The 25,919-nt window shown below is 46.1% G+C and overlaps 1 protein-coding gene and 1 long non-coding RNA gene across 2 annotated transcripts; one reads left to right on the forward strand and one right to left on the reverse strand.

Annotated features, from left to right (window-relative positions):
* Positions 1-1,844: 1,844 nt before the first annotated feature.
* Positions 1,845-24,249, reverse strand: RIPK2 (receptor interacting serine/threonine kinase 2). Its single transcript, XM_087825234.1, has 11 exons — positions 24,077-24,249; positions 19,853-20,006; positions 17,503-17,658; positions 13,561-13,718; positions 12,837-12,886; positions 12,007-12,168; positions 8,404-8,489; positions 6,685-6,774; positions 5,562-5,655; positions 3,915-4,064; positions 1,845-3,401 (listed from the first exon to the last, which is right to left on the reverse strand). The coding sequence occupies exons 1-11, from the start codon at positions 24,247-24,249 to the stop codon at positions 3,064-3,066; spliced, it is 1,611 nt and encodes a 536-aa protein (XP_087681360.1). The 3' UTR covers positions 1,845-3,063.
* Positions 11,176-15,791, forward strand: LOC107526474 (uncharacterized). Its single transcript, XR_001602182.2, has 2 exons — positions 11,176-11,781; positions 14,416-15,791. It is a non-coding gene; the product is annotated as an uncharacterized LOC107526474 (long non-coding RNA).
* Positions 24,250-25,919: the final 1,670 nt, after the last annotated feature.

A 25,919-nucleotide genomic window follows, 5' to 3' on the forward strand; every position in this document is an offset into this window, starting at 1 on the left:
CTTACTGCTTCTCCTTTCTCCCAGCGGGTTGTAATTTTTCTACCTAAATTAGAAAACTGAGTCTTCGACTGAGGTGGGTGAGGCAGGAAGAGGATTCATGACAAAGGAGGGAAATGAAAAGCAGCCCCGCCACTTGGAAGTCCCTCTGGACGCCCAGTCCCATCCCTGGGGCCTTAGCCGTCAGCTTTTCCCTTGTCTTTCCCATCAGCTCTGTGTCTGTGGTCATCACTCAGTATCTGTCCCTCTGAACCTCTTCCTGAAAAGGTGAGTTGTAGATTCTATTCTATGGGTCTGACTACCATGGTCAAGTGGTTTTTCTAAAATACAAAGCATGACCAACGTTGTTTCGGGAATTCAAGTTGGATGCAAAAAACTGTTAAATTTCCTAATCAGACCTCTGTTCTGAGACTGTTCATTCTGAAGACAAGAGTGACCAGACACAGGAAACAGATGTGAACTAAAGAGGAATTATTTCATGCACAATCCTACTATGTTTTTTAACACGGGATTGGGAACTTTTGCATCCTTGTTGGAGGGTTTGTTACAGTAATTCCTGGACCTCACCACCAGAGACCAACACAGAGATCTGAGGTGAGCGTGGATTTGCATTTCTGACGCGTGCCAGCAATGCCAAGGCAGCTGCTCTGTGGCCTTCACCATGGTGGCTCTGTCCTGACACAGTGTGAAGATGCCACCCTCAGTGTCCTCTAACATTTCTGGTTAAAAGAGATGGTTACAGACTCTGTGGTCCCTTCCCAGAGCAACTCAATCTTACCCTATTGCCCTCCTACTATGAGTGATGGCACAGTCAGGTATGACCCATGCAACTCAGTACCTCAAATGGTCTTTATTTCAATATTATAAAATGAAACTTTATATATTATACATAGAAAACTACCATTTGTCATATATAGAAGGTCATTTTCAAACAAAATACAATTTTAAAAAATGAAAAATTCTTGCTAAGTATTGTTTCCGAAGTTCTGAGCCTGAAGCCTGTTCTCTTTTTGTTAACAAGGGGGGTTAAAAGGTGACAGCGCAGCTGTGACATTCTCCTTAATCAGGAGGCTCGAGAAAGCACTGAAAAGAACTTTCTTATCACAGCACCCAAATGTTGCTTAGTGCTGTGTCCGCAGACCACCGAGGCAGCCCAGCCCGTCTGCTCCAGCCATACTTGCACAGCGCCTTGGGAGACATGATGTCAAAGACACGTCTTTCTTGTCGTCTGCAGCTCATTCCACTGAACGACCACTAAAGAGACACTCCAAAGCCTCTCCTCTACACCAGGCCCGCTTCTCTCCTGACCGGATAGACTCAGCACACCCTGTCACACTTTCCCTAAACATCAGTCACTGAACATGGACTACAATGAAAACTGGCCACTGAGATGGCAGCAGCTCTGCTAGGGATGAGGGCTGCTTGCAGATCCACCCGGACCCTCGGTATCATCTTATTTTGTGCCTCGTATTAAATTATGGGAGACAGTGGCTGGTATGCATGCACCGTATGCATACAGACTGGTTAGAAGGTTGGGTTTTTAGAACTAGGCAGAATGAAAACCACAGGGCAAAGTTCACTTTACCAGTCAGACCACCACATCATCAAACCGACATAAAGGCCAATTTGAAACGACCAAGATTTAAAGTAATTAATTTTTTAGAATATGTATACAGAAAGGGGAAAACCTTAAAAGAAGATGCTTTTTTCTCAACTTATTTCTCAAAATAAATCTTTATCCCAACACTTCAAAAAATAATAGGTATAATAATAGATAACTCATGTAGTTTCCATTGCCCATATTAATTTCCACATTTCTCAGAGGCATAGTAATGAGGTACCACAGGTTAATGTCAACCTCCAAAACGGAGATTAAAATATGTATTTTTATAATTTTAACAAAATATTTAATTGCCTCAACGCCGTCCGGTCGTCTCTGCTTTTTATTTGTTTCCATACCATGCTTATGGTTCTTCTTAGAAGTTCATCCTTTCAGCTTTGTCTGGTGTCACACTTTTTGCTGACATTGCTAATAAACATTTTCCTTGTACATTTCCACGTGGTGACGTAACCTAATTAACCAAAAAAGAACTCGCACTAAATCTTAAATAAAAAAGCCACCCTGATGATGTGTAGCAGTTAGAAGAATGCATGAGAGCTGTGTGTCACCGGGCCGCAGCGTAACTCGGTGCACGGGCAGGACAGGGCTGGAATGATGACGGAAGGAACGCCCTCCCCCAGGTGAGCCCGAAGCGGGGTAGGACAGTCACACTGTTCACGCTGAGGTGGTTGGTTGAGGTCAGAAATGGAGGTAGAAACACATGTTGAAAGATTTAATATTTTTCTTTATATACTTTGTATTGTTTTACCTGTGAGACAATTTTTAAAAAGAATTCCATTAATAACATTTAAAAATGTAATCTGGACAACAGAGTTTAACACACACCCCTGGGAGAGGATGTGAGGCTGGACAGGAGGGTTGAAGACCGTGCTCTCTCTAGTGTGAGTATAAAGGACACTGCAAGAAGCAGGCTGCATCTCAGATGCATAATAAATAATCCACAAACAGTGAGTGTGAAGACACTTCCACGAGAAACACCCAACACCAACAGACATCCCTATGTACAGGAAGCGTATAATTATTACATTTAAAAAACAGCTTCAGTTGTCCTGGCCGGGTGGTTGGCTCAGGTGGTTGGAGTATGGTCCCATGCACCAAATAAAGGTTTCGGGTTCAATCCCCAGTGGGGCGCTTAAGGGCGGCAACCAATTGGTGTTTCTCATATTGATGTCTCTCTCTCTAAAATCAATAAAAAATAAATAAAAAGAAAAAATAGCTTCAGTTAACGAGAGAGATAAAAATTGAACTACGTAGCAAATGCAAACTTTCTACTATTTTAATTTTTAAAAATACTGTAATGTCACAGAAAATAAAATTTACCTGAAGGAGAAACTTCATTAGAGCTACAAATACTCACATGGACTTCACAGTGACAGTCTGATCAGGACCACAGAAATATAAAATGCCTTTTAATAAACTAACTTTTCTTCTTGAAAAAGAGTCACCTACAAGCTTTTATTTTGAAATAAATTTAAGGACGGAAACCGAGAAGCGAGCAGCGTCTCCGGGTAGGGCTGGAGGCCCATCTGCTTGTTGTCCTTCAGCTTCTGCACTATCACTTTGGCAAACTCCTCCCCTTGGATGTCAGTGGTGTCCAGCAACTGCCTGACTTTTGCGGTCCTGGTGGGCTTGGTGCTGACGAGTTCATAGTCCTCCTTCATGATCAGGTCCCGGGACAGGAGGGCGTCCAGCACCTGGTTGAGGCAGGCTTCCGTCATCTGGCTCACAATGTCCTCCCTTTTACTCTGGATCCACTGCTGGGCCACTCCAGGCTGCGGTCGCTCTGGACAGAGCAAGGGACAGTTGAAAGGTGAGAACAGATACATAGTGAGGAGTAAAAGCAGATGGAAAAGAAATGATGAGGCATCAAACCTCATTTTACTGATTGTGCTAACATGGAAAACCAGTATTTCCGGGGATGCTGTTGCTTTTCAGAAAATATTCAGATATTTGAGTTATCTCTTCCCGTCCCCTCCCAGAAAAAGCACTGCCTTTTTATATGCTATAAATCCTGGGGGCAAAGCCATTTTTCAGGTTTTTAAAAAATGTATGAAAGATACCTGTACATTGTTAGATGAATAAAAACTACTCTGCCTTTAGTAACGTATTAGGTCACACCTCCTCCTAGCCTCCCTCCCCAGGGATGCTCGTGGAAGGACCACCACTGAGTGTGACTGCACGTCAGCCCTCCTGTGTGCTGGGGCTAAGAATGTATGTGTCACATTGAGGAAGTGAAGACAACACGGTGTGGCAGGCCTATGAGCAGAGTGGTGAGCGTCTCACAGCCGAAACTTACCTGAATTTCCCACAGCTGAGAGTGGGTTTATTGCTAAAGAACACAGGGCGGTCTTGTGGTCACAGAAGGTGGCTGTCTGAGCTGCAGACATGTTGTCCCAGCTATGATTTGCCGGGAGGTGAAGCAGGGTAGAGGGGTCCTGTTTTTTTCCTGAAAAACAACATCTTCATTGGGAGTAGGATATCCCTCAGCTATTCCTGCTATGTTAGCTTAGGTGTCAACACAGATCATACAGAGGCCAGTACTCAGTGTCTGCCATTCTGCACTGCTGTTCAAGCTGGCGCATAGACCTAGTTCTGCAAGTGAGTGTGGTTTAGAACAGAAAAGGGTCTATACTCAGTGTTCCTACCATACTCTGTGCTCGTCTGTAAATTACAAGTCATGGACTTTTACTTTTTTATAGCATCCCATTCTCCTTCCCTATCCCCACCGTCCGCAGTTGGAAGTGTCCTCTGATTCTGCATGTGACGTGTTTCTCTACACTCCCCTTTGGGAATCCTGTTCAGCCTCAGGGCCTCAGCTGTCACCTCTCTTCCCAAGTCCATGTAATTACCTTTTCTGACTTCATGGAACCTCAGTCTCACATTTTAAGCAGCCAACTGGACCTCACCCTCATATACATTGCTGAGCACTTCAAATTAAAAAAACCATTAAAAACTTATTCATCTTAACCCTAAAACCTACTTCAGTTAATGGCACTGATGTTCTCCCAGTCCCACCTCTCTCTCTGTTCCCTCCTGCAAGTGAGAAGTCCTATCAGTGTCCACACACCTGGCACAACTTCCTCCCTTCCTGTCCTCTGATCAGGCCTCCTAGTCTCTCAGCTGTGCTATAGCACAGACCAAAGTCTCCTAACTGGTCTCCCCACCTCATCTCCTTTTCCTCCCAAAATATCCTACAGAGTCTGGCCAGGATGAACCTTCCTAAAGCAGAGGATTTCATCATGTCACTCTCTTGCTCAAAAATTTGCTGTGCTTGCGCCCTACCCATGTGAAGGCCCCCGACAGCGCAGCCTGGTGCTGGGCTCCATCCTACTGCCTTTCCTCGCCTTCCAACCCCGTCTTCCATGAATCCCGACTGCTCACTGTGCTTTCTTGCTGCTGAGCCTCTGCCTGGAATGTCCACCCTGTATAACTACATGATAACCACATGGTAGAGTCAAACGGCATGAAAATTTTATCAAAGACTTGGCTTCCAGTCTTGGATTTGCCAGCTACAATCTGTGTGATCCAGAAATCTTGATCTTAAAGGTCTGTAAAATGAGGCAGTCTCCCTCACAGGCTGTTGTGAAAGTGCCTGTGAAGAACGCTCTTCTCCTACAGGAATACCACAGCTCTGTGTCCACCTCCCTCCTGCATCAATCACTTTCTGTCCCACACTGTGGACACTCACACACACTGCTCCTCTTTCTCATAAGAGATTGTTTTATGCTTTTCTATAATGTCTAACATTTTTATACAAATCCACTTTTATACTGGAGTGGATTTCTTGAACATCCTAGACCATCTGTACTCTGTTCCTTTGTAAACATGAGCTATGAATGCAAATGAAAGACACATTCCATACAAACCATGACTGTTTGCCAAGAACATCATCTTGAAAGAAAATGGAAAATTCCAAATCATACTGACTAAAAAACGTACGTACTAGATAAAAAATCGTTGTCTTGAGGAGCTGACAGGAACCTGGAGGTTCCGGGAGAACCACCACTTTTAGGAAGCTGAGAGGATCCACATGATTCCTGAAGTAAACGGGACAAGCAAGTAGGTCAATGAAAACTCATTTTAAAGTTACACAGCTTTAATTTTTAAATAGTGCTTGCTTTTAGCATATTATAAACAGAGTCAAAACTACAGATTATGCCTTACAAAAGTAAAGAAACAAATACATCACATAAACAAAAAAACTTGATTTTTTTTGTCAGCTCAGATGGGGGGCACAATAATTAAATATAAATTAGAAATCATTATTTTTCCAGTATTTGCTATATGATCTTAGACGCTCTGAACAGTTGATAAGAAATTTGAAATTTGCCAATCTGGTTACCTACTGATTTAGAGCAAATGCCTACTCTCAGTGCCTCAGGTCCCATCCACATGGAAGGGTCCATGCAGAAGTGGTGGAGAGCTGGGCCCCCTCCTGGCTCCATCATGGAGTTACAGACTCACTTTTGGCAAGGCATTTCAACCCTCTGGCTCTCGAGTACTTTTCTGATATCTGTACTATCTAAAAGTGTGGATGTGTGGGCTCAGAGATCCAGTGAGATCGTGTATGTGAAGGTGACTCAGAGACCATGTGCTGTGCTCTAGGGATCACTTTTATTTTCCGAATCTGTGAAGTGAACACACACATTCTTAAAAGAAGTGACCAATATGAGATAAGCCTGAGTGACTGCTACTAAAGAAATCTTTCTTTGTGGGTAGTCACACAAATGGCATTTCCCTGTTATTAATCATTGTAAGAGGAAAGGACAGGCGTAAGTGTAGTGGCAGGACTGTAGTCAAGGACTGGCCTGGTACTACCCTGGACGTCATTCATCACAGATCAATGGCAGGGGCAGAAGTCGGTGCCACACAAGGAAGCCAGACTGCTCTGAGGAGATGAACAGTGAACTAGAACTGGGAGAGCTGTGCTTGCATCTGGGGCTGCCATGGCTACCTGGCAGCACCTGGCACCTCCCTGGCTGGGTTCCCGGTGATAAAAGGAGTTAGATTAAATGATTTTTCATAGTCTTCTCACATTTTGAGTTTATTAACATCATTTTGTTTACCTCTTGTGGAGCATGATTTAGAGAGATGTTCAGAGGTAACTCCATTTTCTTCTTGCCGCATAAGTGAAGGGTACTCGAAGCACTCTGTAACTAAGTGAAGACATGTACGTACTTTAATTGGGGGTGATTAAGAAATTATGTGAGTAAAATAAACAAAACAACATACCCTAAGTGGTGACCTCTGTTTTCAGAAATTTCTTTATGAAAAAATCTTATTAAATTTGTATTCTACTCTTGGCCCCGCCGTTAGCTAGCCTTGTGGGGTGTTATGTCACTAATGTCCACACACCTCCATTATCACACCTGTACAGTGGAGATGATATTCTTGCCGTACGAGTTTCACAGAACTGATACAAGGATTTTTTTTAAATTAAAAAATACAACAACTCCAAGTGAAAACAATATAGCAAGTTAAAAACAATCATGAAAGTAATGCTATTATTAAATGATATTTAAGTATTTAAATATATATACTTTAAATTACTTTATTTAAAAAGCCAAAACTTCTAAAAATGAACAGTTTTAAATATAGATCCCAATGTGAAAGTTGTTTGGGGACAAAAAGGAACCAGAACGGTGCTCTTCTAGTTTAAAACCAAGAAAACAGGCCCTTCTATCCACCTTTGCTTAGAAGAAAAAGTGATGAGGAAAGAAAAGGGAACTGAAAAGATAAAGCAAAAAGAAATGTTACTGAAGTTTGTATCTACTGAGAAGTTGAGAAATTGGAATTTTCTGGAAAAGACTGCACCTACTCAGAAGCAGGGAAGTCAGTGAAGTTATTCAAAGACTTAACACAATTCCTCTTTAGTTCCTTAAAACACTCAGGCACTAACAAGCATTGTCACCATCAAGTTTTAGCTGGGTTAAGGGCAGCTTTTTCCTTTACGCGTGTCCCTTCTAAACGACAGGTTATGTCCATCGATCGGCAAACTGCAGGAGGCCAGCAGCAATGTCACTTAGTGATAAGTAAACACTAAGAGTTTGGCTAATGACTTTTATTATCACATCTCAGAAGTATCAGGAAACCCAGCAAGTGCTAAACTACACCTGCTCTGTTCCCTTAGGGACAACAGTTGCTTTTTGAATGACTTTGTTAAGTTAAACAAAACCTGAGTGTTAGGGTCCTTCAGTTCTGACCTGCAAGAGCCAGTGTGCATGAGTAAGACAACTATGCTGGGCCCATATCGATCGATACTGTGGTCTATGCAACCAACACCAAGAGAGGACAACAAAAAAGAAAAACGCAATTTAAAACTACACATTTTGGCCTCAATTTTTAATAAAAATCTTACAACTTAACTTAAATCTCAGGAAAGCCCAAGAACACTGGACAGAGAGAGGTGCACGGACCCAGAAGCTCCTACCCTGAGTGTAGTAAAGCTGTGGGAATAATGTAGGTTTCAAACTCTAGGTGATCTAGGGAACTCATTGTACACACTGGTACTCATGACACATTTTACATTTAAGTGTAATATATGGGAGTTCTGGAAATGTCTGAAATCTGGAGGTGGCCATTGGAATGGCATGGAAAAGCTCTTTTGTGACAAAAGGACAACATTTACAGTCTCTGATAGACTCTCCACCCCAATACTGGAGCCTGTACCTGTAGCCTGTGAAAAGTGTACAGGTAAGAACTATAAACCAAACTGAAAGTCTGTGTGACTAATATGTAACTGTTTAAAGTCTGATTTCCAGCATTTCATTTACCAACTTATTTACCTTTGTTTTCTTTAGTTGCAAAACAGCTTCAAGAAAACTTATCTCTTCATATGTTCTCAGAACTGGTTCAAGTTCTATTAAACATTCTAAGTAAGAAAAAAAATTAAAGTTCAGATTGTATCTAATCATTAAGTTGAATAATATAAATGCTAATATTTAACTAATAAGGCCCTAAGTCAATTTCCCCCACTAATGACAACCAACTGTCTTAACAGCCTTTGTTACAGGCATAAAGATATCATACATACACTATAAACAAAATACTCTCAAAATGGATTAAAGACTTAAATGTAAGACCTGAAACCATAAAACTCCTAGAAGAAAACAGGCAGTAAACTCTTGGACATCAGTCCTAGCAATATCTTCTTAATATGTCTCCTGAAGTGAAAATAAATAAGTGGGACTACATCAAACTAAAAAATTTCTGCACAGCAAAGGAAACTATCAACAAAATGAAAAGACAACCTACTGAATGAGAGAAGATATTTGCAAATGATATATCCCCTTATTGGATAAGGGGTTAATATCCAAAATATATAAGGAACACATACAACTTAACACCAAAATCAAACAATCCAATTGAAAAATGGGCAGAGAATCTGAACAGACACTTCCCCAAAGAGGACATACAGATGACTGATACATGAAAAGATCCTCAGCATCACTAATCATCAGAGAGATACAAATTAAAACCATGAGATATCAGTCACACCGGTCAGAATGGCTATAATCAATAAATCAACAAATAGCAACTGTTGGCGAGGATGTGGAGAAAAGGGAACCCTTGTTGGTGGGAATTTAGATGGTGCAGCCACTGTGGAAAGCAGTATGGAGGTTCCTCAAAAAATTAAAAATAGAACTTCCATATGACCCAGCAATCCCACTTATGGGTATTTATCCAAAGAAAACAAAAACACATTTGAAAAGATACGTGTACCTCTAAGTTCACTGCAGCATTTTTTCCACTAGCCAAGATATGGAAGCAACCTAGGTGTCCATTGACAGACGAATGGATAAAGCCGTGGCACATTTACACAATGGAATACATACTACTTGGCCACATAAAAGAATGAAATCTTGCCATTTGAGACAACATGGATGGACCTAGAGGGTATTATGCTAAGTGGGAATAGGTAAGACAGAGAAAGACAAATACCATATGATTTCATTTATATGTGGAATCTAAAAACGGAAACAGACCCATAGATTCAGAGAACAAGCTGGTGGTTGCAAAAGGATGGGAGTCGGGAGATGGGGAAAAAAAAGACATAGATCAATGGAACAGAAACGGAACTGAGAGTCTGAAGTTAAACCCTCACAGTATGGTCAGCTGCTTTTTGACAGAATTGAAAGGCAGTTCAGTGGGGAAAGGATAGTCATTTCAACAAATGGTGCTGGGACAGCTGGATAGCCACCTGGAAACAGATACATTTAGACTCTTACCCTCACACCACATGCAGAATTAACCTGCACGCACCTCCTAAATGTAAATACGGAAAATCTTCCTGACCTTGGGTTAGGCAAAGAATTCTTAGCTATGACATGAAAAACAGAATCCATAAAAAATTAATAATTGAGTTTCAAAATATTGAAAACCTTTACATTTCAAAAGACACTATTAAGAAAAATGAAAAGACTGGCCACATACTGAGAACGTTTTTGCATATCATGTGTCTGCTAAAGGACATACATTAGAATAAAGAACTCTGGGCAACTTAATAAGACAACCCAATTTAAAAATGGGCAGAAAATTAAATTTCACCAAAGGGGAGATGCAAATGGATAAAAAGCTTATTGTGAAAGTGTGTTTAATGTCATCAGTCACTGGGAAATGCAAATTAAAACTGCAGTGAGAAATCACCTGTACCCACTAAAATAGCTGTGATTTAAAAGACACACTAGCAGGTGTCAACGGTGATGCAGAGACATGGAAAACCTCCCGCGTTGTGAATGGGAACAGCAGGATGCAGCCACGTTGGAACACAGTCTGGCAGTTTTTAAAAATGAAAGATAAATTTACCACAAGCTGAGCAATTCCACTCACAGGTAGGCACCTGAGGGACGTGAAAACATTCACACAGAGACAGCCTGGGAACTGGCAGCAGCACTGCTCATGGCAGCCAGCAGGTGGAAGCAACCATGGTGACTGCTGTTACCACAACAAAAACGAGCTTGCTGCTCACGGGGAGGCCGGGCCCCACACGTAAACCGAGCGTCACTAACACAAGTGGCACACAAAGCCACGCCTGGGAGGGGAGAGAGCAAGGTGCCCAGGACCGTGTTCGAGCTCTGAGCATTCGGACGTTAGACAATCAGTGGGGGAAGAGAAAAGACTGAGGAAGAGAGGATAGTATTCCCTGAGTCTTAGAAACCACCAGAGGGAAAGTTTCAAGGAGAGTTTCACTTTGGAGACATGAAGATGCCAGGATTATCATCTCAGACAGCAGCTCTCAAGCCTTTAGGGCTCAGGACTCTGAAAATTACTGGGGGCTTTTGTCTGTGTGGGTCACATCTGCTGATAGCGTATGAGGAATTATAACAAGTTTCAAACAAGAGTATATGAGAACTGTATTTCACTGTTTAGTTGGAATGAATATTCCCAGTCTGTGGCTTGTCTTTTTTTTAATCTTTGAAATGCGAAATTTCCCCATTTCTGTGAAGTGCTATTATCAACTCTTTAATGGGTCCTACACTGGATGTCACATCCTCGAACGCTACCTAACCTGAGGCCACGAACACTTCCTCCTGCGCCTGCATTTAGGTGATGATCCACTGCCTCTGGTAAACCTTCATTCTCTCTAACCTTCTGTCTCTGGATTAGCACGCTGACTAGGGGAGTCTCCTGGCTGGCCTCTGCCTCCACTCCGCACAGCCACAGGAGTGACTGCTAGACCCGCATTAGATCAGCGCCTCCCTGCAACACACCTCCATGGCTCCCCACTTACTGGCAACAAATGCCCAGCTTTTTATGAGAGGGCAGCCTCTCCTTCCCTCTCCATGTTCATGCCACGTTGCTCCCTTCCTTGCTCACTGTATTCCAGCCACACAGGCCTTCTTTTTGTTCCTCTCAAATAGACTTTCCTCTCAGCTTGAGGGCCTTGCCCTGCTGTGTTCTCTGCCAGAAACACTCCCTTTAACTTTAGAAGGCTGCCTCCTTTCCAAGCTTTCAATTTCATGTTGAACATTTGTTCCTAGGGCTCCTTCCCCTCCTTTAACTACTGTTACCTTGCTTATTTCCTTTAGGACTTTAACAATTTTAACTTGGTTATTTATTTATTTTTTCTGCTTTCTCAACTAGGATGGTGAGCTCCAGGAATCTAGCAACTTAGTCTTGGTCACGGCTCTGTTCCCAGTGCTCATCTCAGTACGCGGCACAAGGTAGGTGCTCAGGAAATGTTTGTGGTGTACGAGAACAGAATCATTACCCCGTCAGAGTCCTTTTCCATTGGGACTCTCATTTCTGCTCTAGAAGTGTGACCCTGTGCATCACAACAGCGAGGGTAATAAACACAGCTGTGAGCCTGCCCTCTCTCTTGTCAGGGAACATTTATTCACAGCACGTCACTGCTCTGTAATTCAGGTCAGACTAAGGTGTGCACTCACTGAGGAAGGACGGCCTCTCATCGGGGTTCTGGGCCCATCCACTTTCTATGAGTGAGACCATCCGTGCTCGGTGAGGTGTATCAGGTGGTAGGCTTTCTTCACCAGTGTCCGGCCGGTGTCCTTGGGACACACTGTACATAATCTGCAAAGGATTGGTTACTTCTGTCGAAACAAATGCATGTCATTTATTAGAAATTTTTTATGATCCAATATGCTAAATGCATTCTAAAACCAACCAGGTGGAAATGAGGGACTCTTAATCTTAGGACTAATTCACTGCCCCCTTTCTGTTAGAGGAATATATATAGCCCAGCCACCACAGGCCTGTCTGGCTCTCCATGGGGAGTTTACACCATTGTCTTGTCTTGCTGAGATTCTGAAGTTGTCTGTTGCACAGCAAGCTGACTTATACAATCCTCAAAGTAAATATATTTTCAGAAAATTTAAGAATTATTCTTTAGTGTTTGATGGTCTTTATGCCAGGAGCACTAATTAAATTTTGGTAAGAAGAGTTTTATAGCTGGAATGAATCTTAGAAATAGGAATTCAAGATTCTCATTTTACAGAGAACAAAAGGAAGACTCCAGAAACTTGGTAGCTTGATGACAGAGCTAATCACTGTCAGAGCAAGAATTAGGGTCTAGTTTTCCTGATCCTGAATCTAGTATGCGTCTCAGTGTACAGGGGATTCGCGGTGAGCTGTTATGTTTTATAGTGTGTTTTCCACAAAATGAACGGTAGGCAGATTCAGCCCAAGAGGAGCCTTAGAGAGTTCTGCATGTGGCCCACCAACAGGACATCATCCCAACAGGAGGCCGGAACACACTTACCCTCAAAAGGCTGTTTTCTGGATAAGACTTCCCATGTGATAACTGCATAGCTGTTGGAGATAAAATATACACACTAGCTTATCATAGTAAACTATAATACAAGGTCTAAAAGCTGACTGTGGAGGTACTGTTTTTTCAGGTGACAAGGTAGTGAGCTGCTGTATGAAGAATCAGCATATACAACCAAGATGAGGAATATTCAGTTTGTTTTGAAAGGGAATTAATCTTAAACTGAAAATTAGGAAATTACTGTTATAAAAATTTGAAGTTATACAAAAATAACTTATGGGTCATTTAATAATCATTCTTGAACACCTAGGTAAGCTGTACCCTCTAATTATATGATTTTATTATTCACTCAAAATAGAGCAATAAAAAAGTTGTCATGCAGAGCCCTATTTATTGACGGTCTTCTTCAGTTGTGACAGATGTGAACCACGCTCTCCCCCTCTCTCCCTTACCCCACATCAAAGTCATGTCATAAAACCTGAGTGTTACAGTGTAAATTGACAGGACAGCAGATGTGCTTTAAAATGGTTTCAAGGGCGTGAAAGTGGCTTGAAGCACCTTTAACTTGAAATGCTCTCACTGTGGGCTCTAACTTATTTCCCCCACACTCAGGAAAAGACGACTGAAAATCACACTTGGAAATGTAGCCTCAAAATTCTGATTTTCTAGTGTTGTTTTCAGGCACGTTAACTCTGAGCAGAGTAGTGCACTGCACCTGTATATGTCATGCTTGACACTGGCCCTGGATTTCTGCCCAGGCTCGTAGTTTTCAGGGGGCATGTAGATGATGGTGCCTCCTTCTGGCGCAGCTTTGCTGTTTCGCGACTGTGACAGGGACATCATGCGCCACTTCGATAGACCGAAATCTGCGATCTGTGAGGAGAAAGAGTGAGTGACTGAATCTCAGGACTTTCTCTTTAAACAAATCCAAGAATCGATCATCTTCGTTTATGTGTATTCAGTATAAATATTGTGTATATTATTATTTCTACATATTCCACCAGTTTCTTGGATTCCATATTCTGAGCCCAGTGACTTTAGAAGCAATACACACTGACCTGAAGTTTGGCTCAATATTACAGATTTCTAAAGGGAGACTTAGAAAAAGAAAGAGGAGTATTTTCCTTATAATCTAGATGAGCATATCCACTGAACACTTTTCATGACAAGCAGCTTCCTGGCCTGTGCTTTTCCAATCCACCTGCACCTCCCAGAGCTGCTAACCTACGCTTCCCATGGGAACATCGCAGGTGCAGGTACCCCTCGGGTTTACATGTTCCCATTTACAGTGCTCTACAGCAGCATCCTTGGATTCCGAAAAGCAGAATCCCCCAGTGTATAGTTCGTTGTTATACGACTTATGCCTACTCTAAAAAAGCCCCGTCTGTTGGCAGTAGAATCGTTTCATATAAAGCGTATTTATCTGTGACAACGAGCACCTAAAGAATTACTGGGGCCAGACATTCCTGCTTCTGATGTGTCCTTCACAGTTCTATGTCACTAGTATATATTCTGCATGTGTTTAGTGTATCTTATCACTAAATATTTAAAAGGTACTTTATTTTTTAAGATGGAAGACAAAATATAAGAGCAGAAACAATATGTAGTGGACAGAAGAGGATGGGAAACCTTGGAAGGCACTGAAGGTCAGTTCCTGAGACCCACTGCAGGAATTCAGAGTCAGCACGCACAGTGGGATGCGCTCCGCCCAGGACACTGCTGCTTCAGTTATTCAGCTCTATACTTCTACTAGTTTTAACAGAAGAAATCGTTTGTTTGCTGTGTAGATGAGTTTGAGATAGATATGGCCCCACCCCAAAAAGGGAGGGAGGGAGTGGGCTGATAGGGACCCACGGAAGGTTCTCAGCACCCTAGAGTGAAGCTCTGAGCGGAGCTTTGCGCCACTACCTTAATCACAACCCGAAGAGACAGAACACTAGCTAAACTTTAGGATGACACAAAGCTGGGAAAGAAACTACAATCCTTGGAACACAGAAATAACATTCAGGAAGGCCTTAAAGGGTGAATTGATCGCTTAGGTCTAACAAGATAAAACTGATGTCTAGAAAGGGTTCTGTAAAGCACGTGATACGGAGACATGGCCAAGCAACAGTACCAAGAAAGAAACTCGAAGGGCTTTCTGTTGACACTGAGCCCAATCTGAGTGTTGGGATATGGCTGCTCCCCAAAAGCTGCTGAATGACTAAGAAACTTTTCAGTGAAGTATTTAGGACTAGGGTACATGACACTTCAGGTCAACTCTACAGTGGTCAGACCACAATGACAGAGTATTTTGTTCAGTTCTAAGGGTCAAAATTTAAGAGATTGGACACAGATTCACCTAGATAGCACCTGGGATTAAAACCAGGTCATAAGGAAACTGGTTGGGGACTCAGGGATGTTTGGCAGGGAGAAGCCATAACAGAGTGTGAGGGGCAGGGCTATGGCCATCCTCAAGCATTGGATGGGCTATTCTGTGGAGGCAGAACTGGACCGACTCCACTTAATACACAGAGTAGACCTGGGCAGAAGCTGTAGGGAAGGAACTCTGGCTGATCACAGGAGAAAGTCACAGTCATTCCAGGGTGGATGCTGAGGCTCCCCTGTCACAGGGTCTGCCTTGGAGGCCAAGGGTGGTTGCAAGGAAGATGCAGGGACTAGCTGAGGTTCCACAACTGATGCCATAGCCTAGTCTCTTTCTAGCAAGACGGGGGCAGCAACTGCTTCCCTCCCCTCCTCCCCCATCTTATTCGAGGAAGGGGAAGGTTAATTTTTTCACTTAATTTTTTTCACATTTCTTGTACTTATTTCTCTGTTGTTCCAACTTCCCTATTACTTTTTTCTCTGAACATTTTTTATATTTACAATAATTTCAACTACGTGTATTATTGTAAGAAATGCAGCAAAGTAATTTATAAAAATAAAATGAGTTACATTTAGTATTAACTACTCAGCAACTACCTTTTATTGCTGCCGTCGGTTAGGTGAAGGGTAACTGAAGTCACTGCATCTCTTCCTCTGCCATCATTAGCTCAGAGTAATAACATGAACTCAAAAGCATAAACTTATACAACTCTGAGGGACAACACAGAAGAAAATCTTCATTACCCAGGGCGTAGACATGACAGCAGAAGCATGGTCCTGGCAGAACAAATGGCCAGCTGGACTTGGTCAAAAGGAAAAGCTTTGCTTTGTGAAGGGCCCTGTTTAAAGGAGGAAATAACTGCAGACCACAGATCTGATGAAGGGCTCCCCTCGAGACATCATACAGAACCCCCAAAACTGATGGTACAGAAACCCCCGAAACTGACGGTACAGAACCCCAGACCCAGTTAGAAAATGGCTTCAGACATAAAGAGACCTTTCATTGAAAAGAACAGATAGATGACACATAGCACATGAGAAGGGGTCCATCATTAGCCATTAGGGAGATGCAAATTAAGACATGACGAGATATCACTATACGTTTATTAGAACAGCCCAAATAGAAGCTGTGGCGGTAACACCAAATGCGGGCAAGGGTGTGGAAAAGCTGGGTCTCATCCCACATTGCTAGTGGAATGTGAAACGGCACAGCCACTCCAGAAGATAGTTGGACAAAATAGTTAATAAACTAAACATACTCTTACCATGGGACCAAGCAGTTGGGCATTTATCCCAGAGGAATGAAGACTGATGTTCAATCAGAAAGTTGCACAGGACTGTTCATGGGAGCTTTATAGCGGCTGCCAAAGCCTGGAAATAACCAGTCTCTCAACAGGCGGGTGGTTAAACAAGTGGGCTACTCCAAGTAGCAGCGTGTTGGTTCTCAAAGGCATTATGCTAAGTAGACAAAGCCACCCTCAACATGTCACACACAGTATGAGTCTGTTTATAAAGCATCCTCCAAATGAAGAAATTACAAATATGGAAAACAGATGGGTGGTTTCCAGGGGCCAGGGAGGGTGCAGGGCAGGAAGGGGGTGTGGCTGGAAAGAGCTGCGTGAGAGCTCTCTGTGGTGTGGGGCAGTGTGCACAGGTGACAGAGTGACACAGGACTGCATATGTGCATCAGTGTCAAATTCCTGGCCTTGAAATTATACTGTCATTATGTGTCATGTGACCATTGTCAGAAATTGGGTGAAGGGCACATGGGACCTCTTTGTATCATCTCTGCAACTTCCTGTGAATCTATACAAATTTCAAAATAAGTAAAGAAAGGTGTGCTCCACAATTTCAGTTAAGAACGTAATGACTTTGCCCTGGCCGGTTTGGCTCAGTGGCTAGAGCGTAGGTCCTCGGACTGAAGTGTCCCAGGTTCGATTCCGGCCAAGGGCACGCACCTCAGTTGCAGGCTCAATCTCTGGCCCTGGTTGGGGCGTGTGTGGGAGGCAACAATCGATGTCTCTCTCTCCCCCTTCCACTCTCTCTGAAAAGCAATGGAAAAAATATCCTCAGGTAAGGATTAAAAAAAAAAAGGAACATAATGACTTTATATTTTGTACTGTAGTTGGGTCCCAGGAATGACTAAGCCATTGCAGCAGGAAGAAGGGACACTGCAGATAAGAATTAGGGGCCATGGAAAAGGCAGAGAGGTTGAGTTCGTAGGTGGAAAAATAACCCTTTTCAAAGCTATTCATCGCATGGATACACATAAACTTTTTAAAAAAGTAATTACCTTAACATGAAACTCATTATCTAATAAGATATTCTGAGTCTTCAGGTCATGATGCAGTAGAGGAGGGTTCATATTGTGCAGGTAATTCACGCCCAGTGCAATTTCGTGGAGGATGCGGAATCTCAGCGGCCAGGCAACATCAGGATATTCCGTTTTCTTCACATATGCAACAAAGAAACAAAACCAAAGTCAGTGCCAAATTTCCTTATATTTACTCTTAGAAAATTAAACATTCCATGAGAAAATGTAGTATAAAGTAGAAACATATGCTCATTTTTATTACATAGTATCAATCTGACATTGATATCCTTGTATCTTTATTTTCCTCACTTTTTAGAGAAAATAACTTTATGGTATTGATATTTATTCCCTTTTAGTTTATGTTGGTACTGTAACTACAGGATACTGGGTCTTCTTTCTTCAGTTGATGCAGTTCCAATTACTTTGAAATCTGTATAATACCCACACACATATACCTACACCCACACCCATCTCCCCGCTCTATGGCTTATATCAGGTAGCTTCTGCGTCTGCACAAGAGAACACACACACACACAAACACAATGTTTCTAGTGCATACCAAGCCATTCATTCAAATTAGTGTTTTAATTTCTCTATTACTATAAAGCCATAATTTATTATTATAATCATTGCATCTATTAAAATATGACCATATTTTTTGACTAAGCATTAATATCTCATACTTTTAATCATATAATTAACTTATTTGCATTACAACTTGAAAAATTAGCCTTAAGCTTTGTTTTTATGAAGGAGACAAAGGCCATTTTATTTATAAAACATCTAAAATACAGACATTTAAAACAATGTTTTATATTTCTTGGTATGTACAAGCGATATCCATCTGAACTTTCATAAAATAAATGTTTTCTGAACATAAAAATTAATGCATCTTAGGAGAATGAGTATGCTCAGAAGAATTAAGTATTTTAGCATGATCCCCCAGTGAATAGGCAGGTACCATGCTCCTGGGTACATTTTCCTAAGTGACAGGAAGCAGTTTGCTTTTACTGAAAGCTCCAAACTGTCCTAAAACTTTTGCTGCAAATGGGTCAGCTTATAATTCAGTGACCAACCTGGCAGGGAAGTGGGTCAGAATACTTCGTGTTTACATTGTATTTTATTTCAACCATCTTTTGTGAGGGTGGAGGAGTGCTTCAAGATAAATCCCACCCTAATTAATGTAATACAGGAAGCCAAAGAAACACAAATACTCATGTTGAACATTAGTTCCTCTGGTACATACAGAGCCCCGTCCACGTGAGCGACCGAATCTTTTAATCTGTAGAAAGGTGACTTTTCTTAAAATTACGTAGTTTAAAGGGGGGAGAAGTCCTCTCTGCACTGTAGTGTTACATGAGGGCTTCTGGTCATGATTCCTTCCAGGAGTCAGCAGTTCCCCTGCAGGAGGCTCTAGAATCCTAAAGGGCTCCACATCCGAGTGCCAGAATGTCTACTGGGGTCCTAGGTATGGGAACAAAGCACTGGAATTCCTACTTATTTTTCAGAAAGAAAAAAAGTTGTGCTGGATTAATATTTGCATCTTGACTGCTGTGGTGACTGCACAAACCTCACACACTGACCCCATCCTGTTTTATGCTCACGTCGTACAAAGAATGTGCTGTGTCCTGAATCAAAGAGGTGTCACTCACCTGCGGTTGCCAGGGTCCCCCACTCTCCCTTTTCACCTACAGAACACTGATGGATCGGGATTCAGGAGCATCCAGTAATTGGATTTTACACCAAGTTTTAACCAAACCACCCTTGCTAAATGGACTGAGTAGTTTAAAGATTTATTGAACAAAACTGCAGGTTGGAGATACTGTCCACTCAAGCAAACAACAGAAGAGTACACCTATTTTGAGAATGAGGATCCCCCAGTTTGTTTACTGATGGGATTCACAACCAAGGCCAGAGTAACTGGTACCTTGCAGGAAAAAAAGACACGGCTCGTGCCACTGCCGATTATGGAAAAGCTAATGCATCTGGTACTCAGAGATGGATTTATTTGGCCAATAATTTAGAACTTCATGAACTGGTATTATCAACATTTAGTACTTTCTCTCCTGCCTACCTGTGTTTTATACACGTGGGTATTGGGCTTTAGGGCAGAACTCGGGAACAGGAGCCTGAGCAAAGCAGGTCCCTTAGAATGCGAGGCCTGGCTCCATGCTCTCTCAGAAGCCACGGGTGGCAAAGCGTCAGCACCGCCACTGCTTCTCCTCATTCTCACTCGACTCCCGTGTGCTCCCCCAATAACCTGATCACAGGTGAGGCCACAGCACCGCAGCGGAAGGGAGTTCCAGCCCCTGGAAACCACAGTGCTTACCTGATGCAGGAGCTCATTTAAGGATCCATTTGGCATGTATTCAGTGACGATTCCCAAAAACTCAGGCTCATTGCAAATTCCCAAAATTGGAAGAATGTAACTAAATCTAGCTTTGTGTAAAATCTCAGCTTCTCTTAAGACATCATTTCTTTCACTAGAAAAAAAAACACATAATTATTTTAAAGTAATGAAAAATACAGAATTATCATGCCCATGATATTAAGTTAGCCTGGACTTTCTCAGTAATTAGCTTCTGACTTCTTGTAAATTATGCAACTTCTTTGTCCTTTTGTTTGATTGTTTTTAAAGTAGGGAAACACCTACCCTATACAGTCTACAGGTTTGTTTACAAATCAAAAAACTTCTATAAGCCACTGACAGAAAAAAGTGCTACGCCTAGGTTATCATTATGGTACTTTTCTAGGAAAGGGAAAGAACACAATGGGTGAGTTTGTAGTCTACATTAGAACGGCTGATGTGAATTAAACTGTTATGTTTATGTTGTATTAAAATGATATTTGATTAGATGATTAAATTTTATGGTTGTATATACCATGTAAAAATTTCCCAAATACCCTGAATATTAAAACATCTAAATGGTGTAGATTTAAATGACTAGGTGACAGTTGCATGAGAGTCAATAATACTTAGAAGTTATACTCTGGAACCCAGGAAAAGAGCACCGAGAACAGGCGAGTGCTTCTGACAGATGCCGGGGGCAGCTCTGGGTCCAGGTCCAGTTGCTTATTCATACACTAAATATGGACCTTCTACTAAGAGTGAACTCTGCTCAGCATTATGGAGACTATAAAGATGGGAAAAACACAGGCTGTACTCTCGAGTTGCCCAGAAATCTTTTAGGAAAAATAAACACTCATTGTGGCTTTGATTTGCATTCTCCTGGTGGTGATGTTGAACCACCTTTTCAAATACCTGTTGGCCATTTGTATGTCTTCTCTGGATGTGTTAATTACCTTGACTTGGTAACCTTTCCACAATGCATGTATATCAAGTCATCATGTAGAACACTTTAAATATCAGTCAGATATGCAGTCCATGGACTGTACAGGACAGTGGTCCTGTAGATTATAATGGAGCTGAAAAATTCCTGTGGCTTAACCTTGTGTTTTATACAACAACATGCTGTACAGCTTGTAGCCCAGGAGCAGGAGGCTCTGCCATGCCGCCCAGGTGTGCAGTAGGCTACACCACCCAGGTCTGTGTACGTGCCTTTAAGATGTTTGCACAATAGAATAATCTAATGACACAGTTCTTAAGCGGCACATGAGTGTTTACAATTATATTAAAAATATAGAAAGCAAATAAAAAAGATAACTAAAATGTAAGGCAGAATATGATTAGTGCCACCAAAAAAAAAAAAAAAAGTAAATGAATAAATAGAGGACTGTGGGAACTGAGAAAAGAGTCAACTTTGGGTTCAGGGAGTCATCACAGTCTTCAGAGAGATGGGTTTCAACCCTCTGCCCTTTAAGGATGGATAGAACTTCAACATTTGGAGAAAGGGCATCCAAGACGGACGTGGCCCCTGAAGTGAGAGGGACCTTGCCTTTTTCATCTGTGTATCCCCAGGACCTGGAACAGTGCCTGGCACATAGTAGGTGTTTAATGGATACACATCAAATGTATTCAAGGAAGCTCACATGAGGGCTATGTATGGAGAATGGCCAGCTGTCTAATGTGAGTCAGGCTGTGAGAGTTGTGAAAGGAGTGAAGGTGACCAGGGCAGGCAGGGCCATGTCTCCGAGCCGTAAAGCCAGTCGAGGGCATTTACACTCCATTTGCTCGTCTCTTGAGTTGTGACTGCAGGTTTTGAAGCAGAGGAATGACATGAGCAGAACAAACTTCTACGATTCACTCGGCAGCAGGATGTAGGATCAGCAGGAAGGGAGAGTGTAAAGTCAGGTGTTGGCTATACTACTAGTCAAGGTGTGAAGCAGCGAAAGCCTGAAACTAGAGGTCGCAGTGGAAATGGAAAGAAAAATACCAGCCTTCTAGAAGGCTCACCCAGCTGTGCTGATGACTGACTACAGGGACAAAAGAAAAAGGGAATTGCAGATGTGACCAGTTTTCACCCTGGGTGAATGGGTGTCGCAGCAGCAATGACAGAACTAGAGCCGTCTCCAGGAGAAGCCTGTTGGTGATGGTGATTATTTGGGTCTTAAACCACCCAAGCTCTGGATGAATGGCTGTTGCAATAAAAGCAACAGACATCCCAGACCAGACAGTGAGGGCTGCTTTAGAAATAAACAGAAAGAAAAAAGCCTCAGTCATTTATGTTCTGAATAAAGGATCACATATATATTGATACGTTTAAAATTGAAGATTTAGAAGAGGGCACACTCTGTTCTTCAGCCACTTACTACCCAACTGGGAGGCCACCAATCATGTCAGTTTTGTGAGACCTGTTTTAATAAACCTATATTCCCTGCGTTGACAGTTCTGTATTCCCATCAAGAGACGTAGGGCAACAAGACAGTTACTGGGCAGCATGCTGGCAGGGAGACAGAGGATGGACCTGAGATTCCTGGAGACTCAGAAAGAACCACAGACAAGCAGCGCGCTGGGGAGGTCTCGGTGGCATGTGCTACTCTCTTCCCCCTCCCGGACGGGTGCGGGGCTGTCTTCTATTTTGATCTGTTGTGTGTCAGCTGCTTTATATGCACTGTCACCCTACAGTCGGCCCCTAAAGTTGGGTTCATAATCCCTACTTCATTCATTAGGGCACCAAGGCTCGAGTCAACTCATCACTTTCTCCTGGTCACCCCAAGTGGCCGGGTGGAGTCAGGTCTGAACTGCAGTTGCGGGACTCAAAGCCTGTGTTTTCCCTTCCAGTGCATGATCAGAGAAGGAAGGTTCTCCAAGTCAGGTTTGGGGAAGATTGAGTGAGTGGGAAAACAGAAAAAGCCAAAATGTTTAAAAATAGAGTTTTATATTTTTGAAACTAAAAATGTAAAATACAGCTTCTGTAGACATATCACTCAAATTACCAGCCAAAAAACCACCATGGCTTCTATAGGGTGTTTGAACAGCCAGTCAGCCCCATCTACTCATGAAGAATTGGGAGGTTGCCGGGAAGGTCCTCTGGGGGCAGATACCAGGCCATGGAGGAGGGCTAGTCCTTAAAATAAGAACAGGAACCATCCCCTAAGGCAAACATTTTCCACAGGAGCCCAAGGTCTGTGCATTTATCATTCCCACTTTATGTGGGGAACTAGCCTGTGACCAACTACACAGCCCAGCCCCTGCGAGCACTGTGCCGCTGGTCACATCAGCCCAGCCCAGCCCCTGTGACCACTGTGCCGCTGGTCACATCAGCCCAGCCCAGCCCCTGTGACCACTGTGCCGCTGGTCACATCAGCCCAGCCCAGCCCCTGGGACCACTGTGCCGCTGGTCACATCCTAGGAGCCGAGGGGAGAGAAGCACAGGACGTGCCGCTGCCCCCGGAGCCCTGGTCTCGGCTTCCTGACAGTTACCTTCCTGCCCACTCAGAGGAGAATTTCAGGTCGTGAAGGCCGTTCGTGAGGAGGGAAAGGGAACCCCCTTCTTGCCTTGGCCGCCTCGTGGCACAAAACTCGAACGAAAACCCGCGGCGGGAGTCCCACTCTGCCCAGGGTTCCTCCTGGGCCCCGGGCGCCGGCCGCCTCTCCCTCCTGCCCGCAGAGCCCAGGGCGCGGGGTAAACAGGCCGCACCCGCGCTGACGAGGCCGGGAGTAGCGTGCGCGGGGTGGGAACCGCCTTCGGGGTGTCGCCGGTCTCCCCAGAGATCCGGGCCAGGCAGGCCCGACACCGGGCAGCCAGGGACGCGCGGGGCTGCGGCGGGGGAAAGGGCCCCGCACCGGCCGCCCGCCAGGGGCGCGCCAGGGGGCGGGGCGGGCGGGGGACCCGGGGCGACCCGGCTGGAAACCGAAACCAGCCTCACCTCCCCGCCGGTGCGCGCGGCGCCCGAGCCCAGCCGCCCGAGCCGGGCGTTCCGAGCTTCCGGCCCGGGCAGCGCGGGTCGGGCGCCGCTGGCAGGGGCACGCAGGGGGCACGCAGGGGGCACGCAGGGGCCTCCGGCGGCTCTGCTCTGAGCAGCAGCCCAGGCGGCCGCCCAGCCTCGGCCACGACAGAGCTCGGCGGGCCCCAGGCCCGCGACACCCACGGCGCTCCGCGCTGAGCGCCGGGCGGGCGCCGCCGTGGGCAGCGCGGGGACAGGCGCCTACCTGTCGTGCAGCGGCGTGTGGATGTGCAGGTGCTTCACGGCCACCAGCACGCGCCAGTCTGCGTGGCGCGCGGCCGACACGGTGCCCGACGCGCCGCGGCTGAGGAAGCGCAGGTCGGCGAGCTTGTGGGAGGGCACGGCGGGCAGCGCGCTGCAGATGGGCTCGGCGCTCATGGCTCCCGGCGCGCCCCGCGGCCCGCTCCCGGCGCGCACGGCCCCCGCCGCCCGCCGGACCCAGGCCGCCCAGGCCAGCGCGGCGCGCCCGCCGCTTTCCCCGAGCCGCCGAGGCTGCGCGCCGCACGGAGACCCGCGGCTCTGCGCCCGGCCCGCGCCTCCTCGCCTCCCTCCCCGCGCCCGCCCCGCCCCGCCGCCGGCCCTGCCCTGGCCCCGCCCCCGAGCCCGGCTCCTCCCCTGGCCCCGCCCCGCCAAGACCCGCCCCACGCGGCCCAACCGCTCCCGCCCTCCCTGGCCCCGCCCCGCCCCTCCCTCCCTCCTCTCCCCGCTGCTCCCCCGCAGGAGGTGCGGGAGCCGGGCGCCCTTCGGCCCCGGGCCCGGGCCTGGGGAGCGCGGTCGGCCGCGCGGCCTGACGAGGCCCAAGGGCGGCCCCGCACGTCGCGGCCTCGCCCCTGAGGAGGCGCCGCGAGCCCAGGTAAGGCCGCGGGCGCCGGGTCTGCGGGGTCGACCGGGCGGCCGCGCCTCCGACACGCTCCAGAGCCCGCGCCCGCGGACCTGCCGGGCCCGGGCGCCCGCGCCTCGTGGGCTCCGGGAGAGGCCATGGCGCCCGGGCGCCCGCGTGCCGGAGGCGCGGGCAGGGCGGGCTCCCGCTGGGCCTCACCGCGCCCGCCCGGCACCGACGCCCCGTCGCGCGGGCTCCCCTGGGTGGTGGGTTCGGCCGGGGCCTCGGGAAGGCGCCCGTCGCGCCCCCTCAGTCGCGTCCCCCCTTCGCCCCTCCCGCCCTCGGTAACGAACCGCGGGGCACCGTGTCCGCGGGCGCTCGGGGGCTGCCGCCCCCCCCCGCGTGGGTGACCCCCCCTTTCAGGCGGCGCCGCCCCGCCGGGGCTGAGGCGCGGGGAGGAGCGACCGCACGGCGGCCCCGGGAGGACCTTCGCCGGGGAGCGCGGGCCCAGGGGTCGGGACCTCGGGAGTGTCGGACCCCGGGCCGCGCCGCACGCGACCCCTCCGGGCGAGGGCGCGACTCAGCCTCGGAGTTGGAGCGGTCGGCCTGCCCTGCGGGAGCTGGGGCGAAGGAGAAGCGCTCCCGCACCGCACCCGCGGACGCCTTCCGCCCGGGGAGAGGGAGCGAGGAACATGCGCGGGATGCGCGCGGGAGCGAGGGAGTCGGCGCGGAGCCGCCGCGGGGGGCCGCGTGAGGGGCACTGAGCCCACGTGGGGGCCGCGTGAGGGGCACTGAGCCCACGTGAGGGGCACGTGAGGGGCACGTGAGGGGCACGTGGGGCCACGTGGGGCCACGTGGGGCCACGTGGGGCGGGCGGGAGCCGCCTTCAGGCCCCGCAGCCCCAGCCCCCCTCCCCGAGCTGCGCCTTCGCCCAGTTTCAGTGCCTGCGCCGGCGCCGTCCTGTGCTTCAGTTACTGCCCTAATTAGCCGGCTGGAGACGAGCTTGGAGAGGACGGCGCGGAGCTGCCCCGGCCGACTGAGAGTGGGGATCAGGCCTGTTAGGAGAGCATGGGCTCACCTGTCGAAAGTTGTGTGCCATCAAGATTTGTTGTCCCATGTACTGTCTTAGGAAATAGTACTTCGAACTCTCTTCAATGAAAAACAAGACGGAAAAAGAAACCACTTAAAAAGTCCAAGTCCAAGAATTTAGAACACCTCACATTCTAAT

Source organism: Miniopterus natalensis, chromosome 16 (genome assembly GCF_054644295.1).
Source record: "Miniopterus natalensis isolate mMinNat1 chromosome 16, mMinNat1.hap1, whole genome shotgun sequence".
NCBI lineage: Eukaryota > Metazoa > Chordata > Mammalia > Chiroptera > Miniopteridae > Miniopterus > Miniopterus natalensis.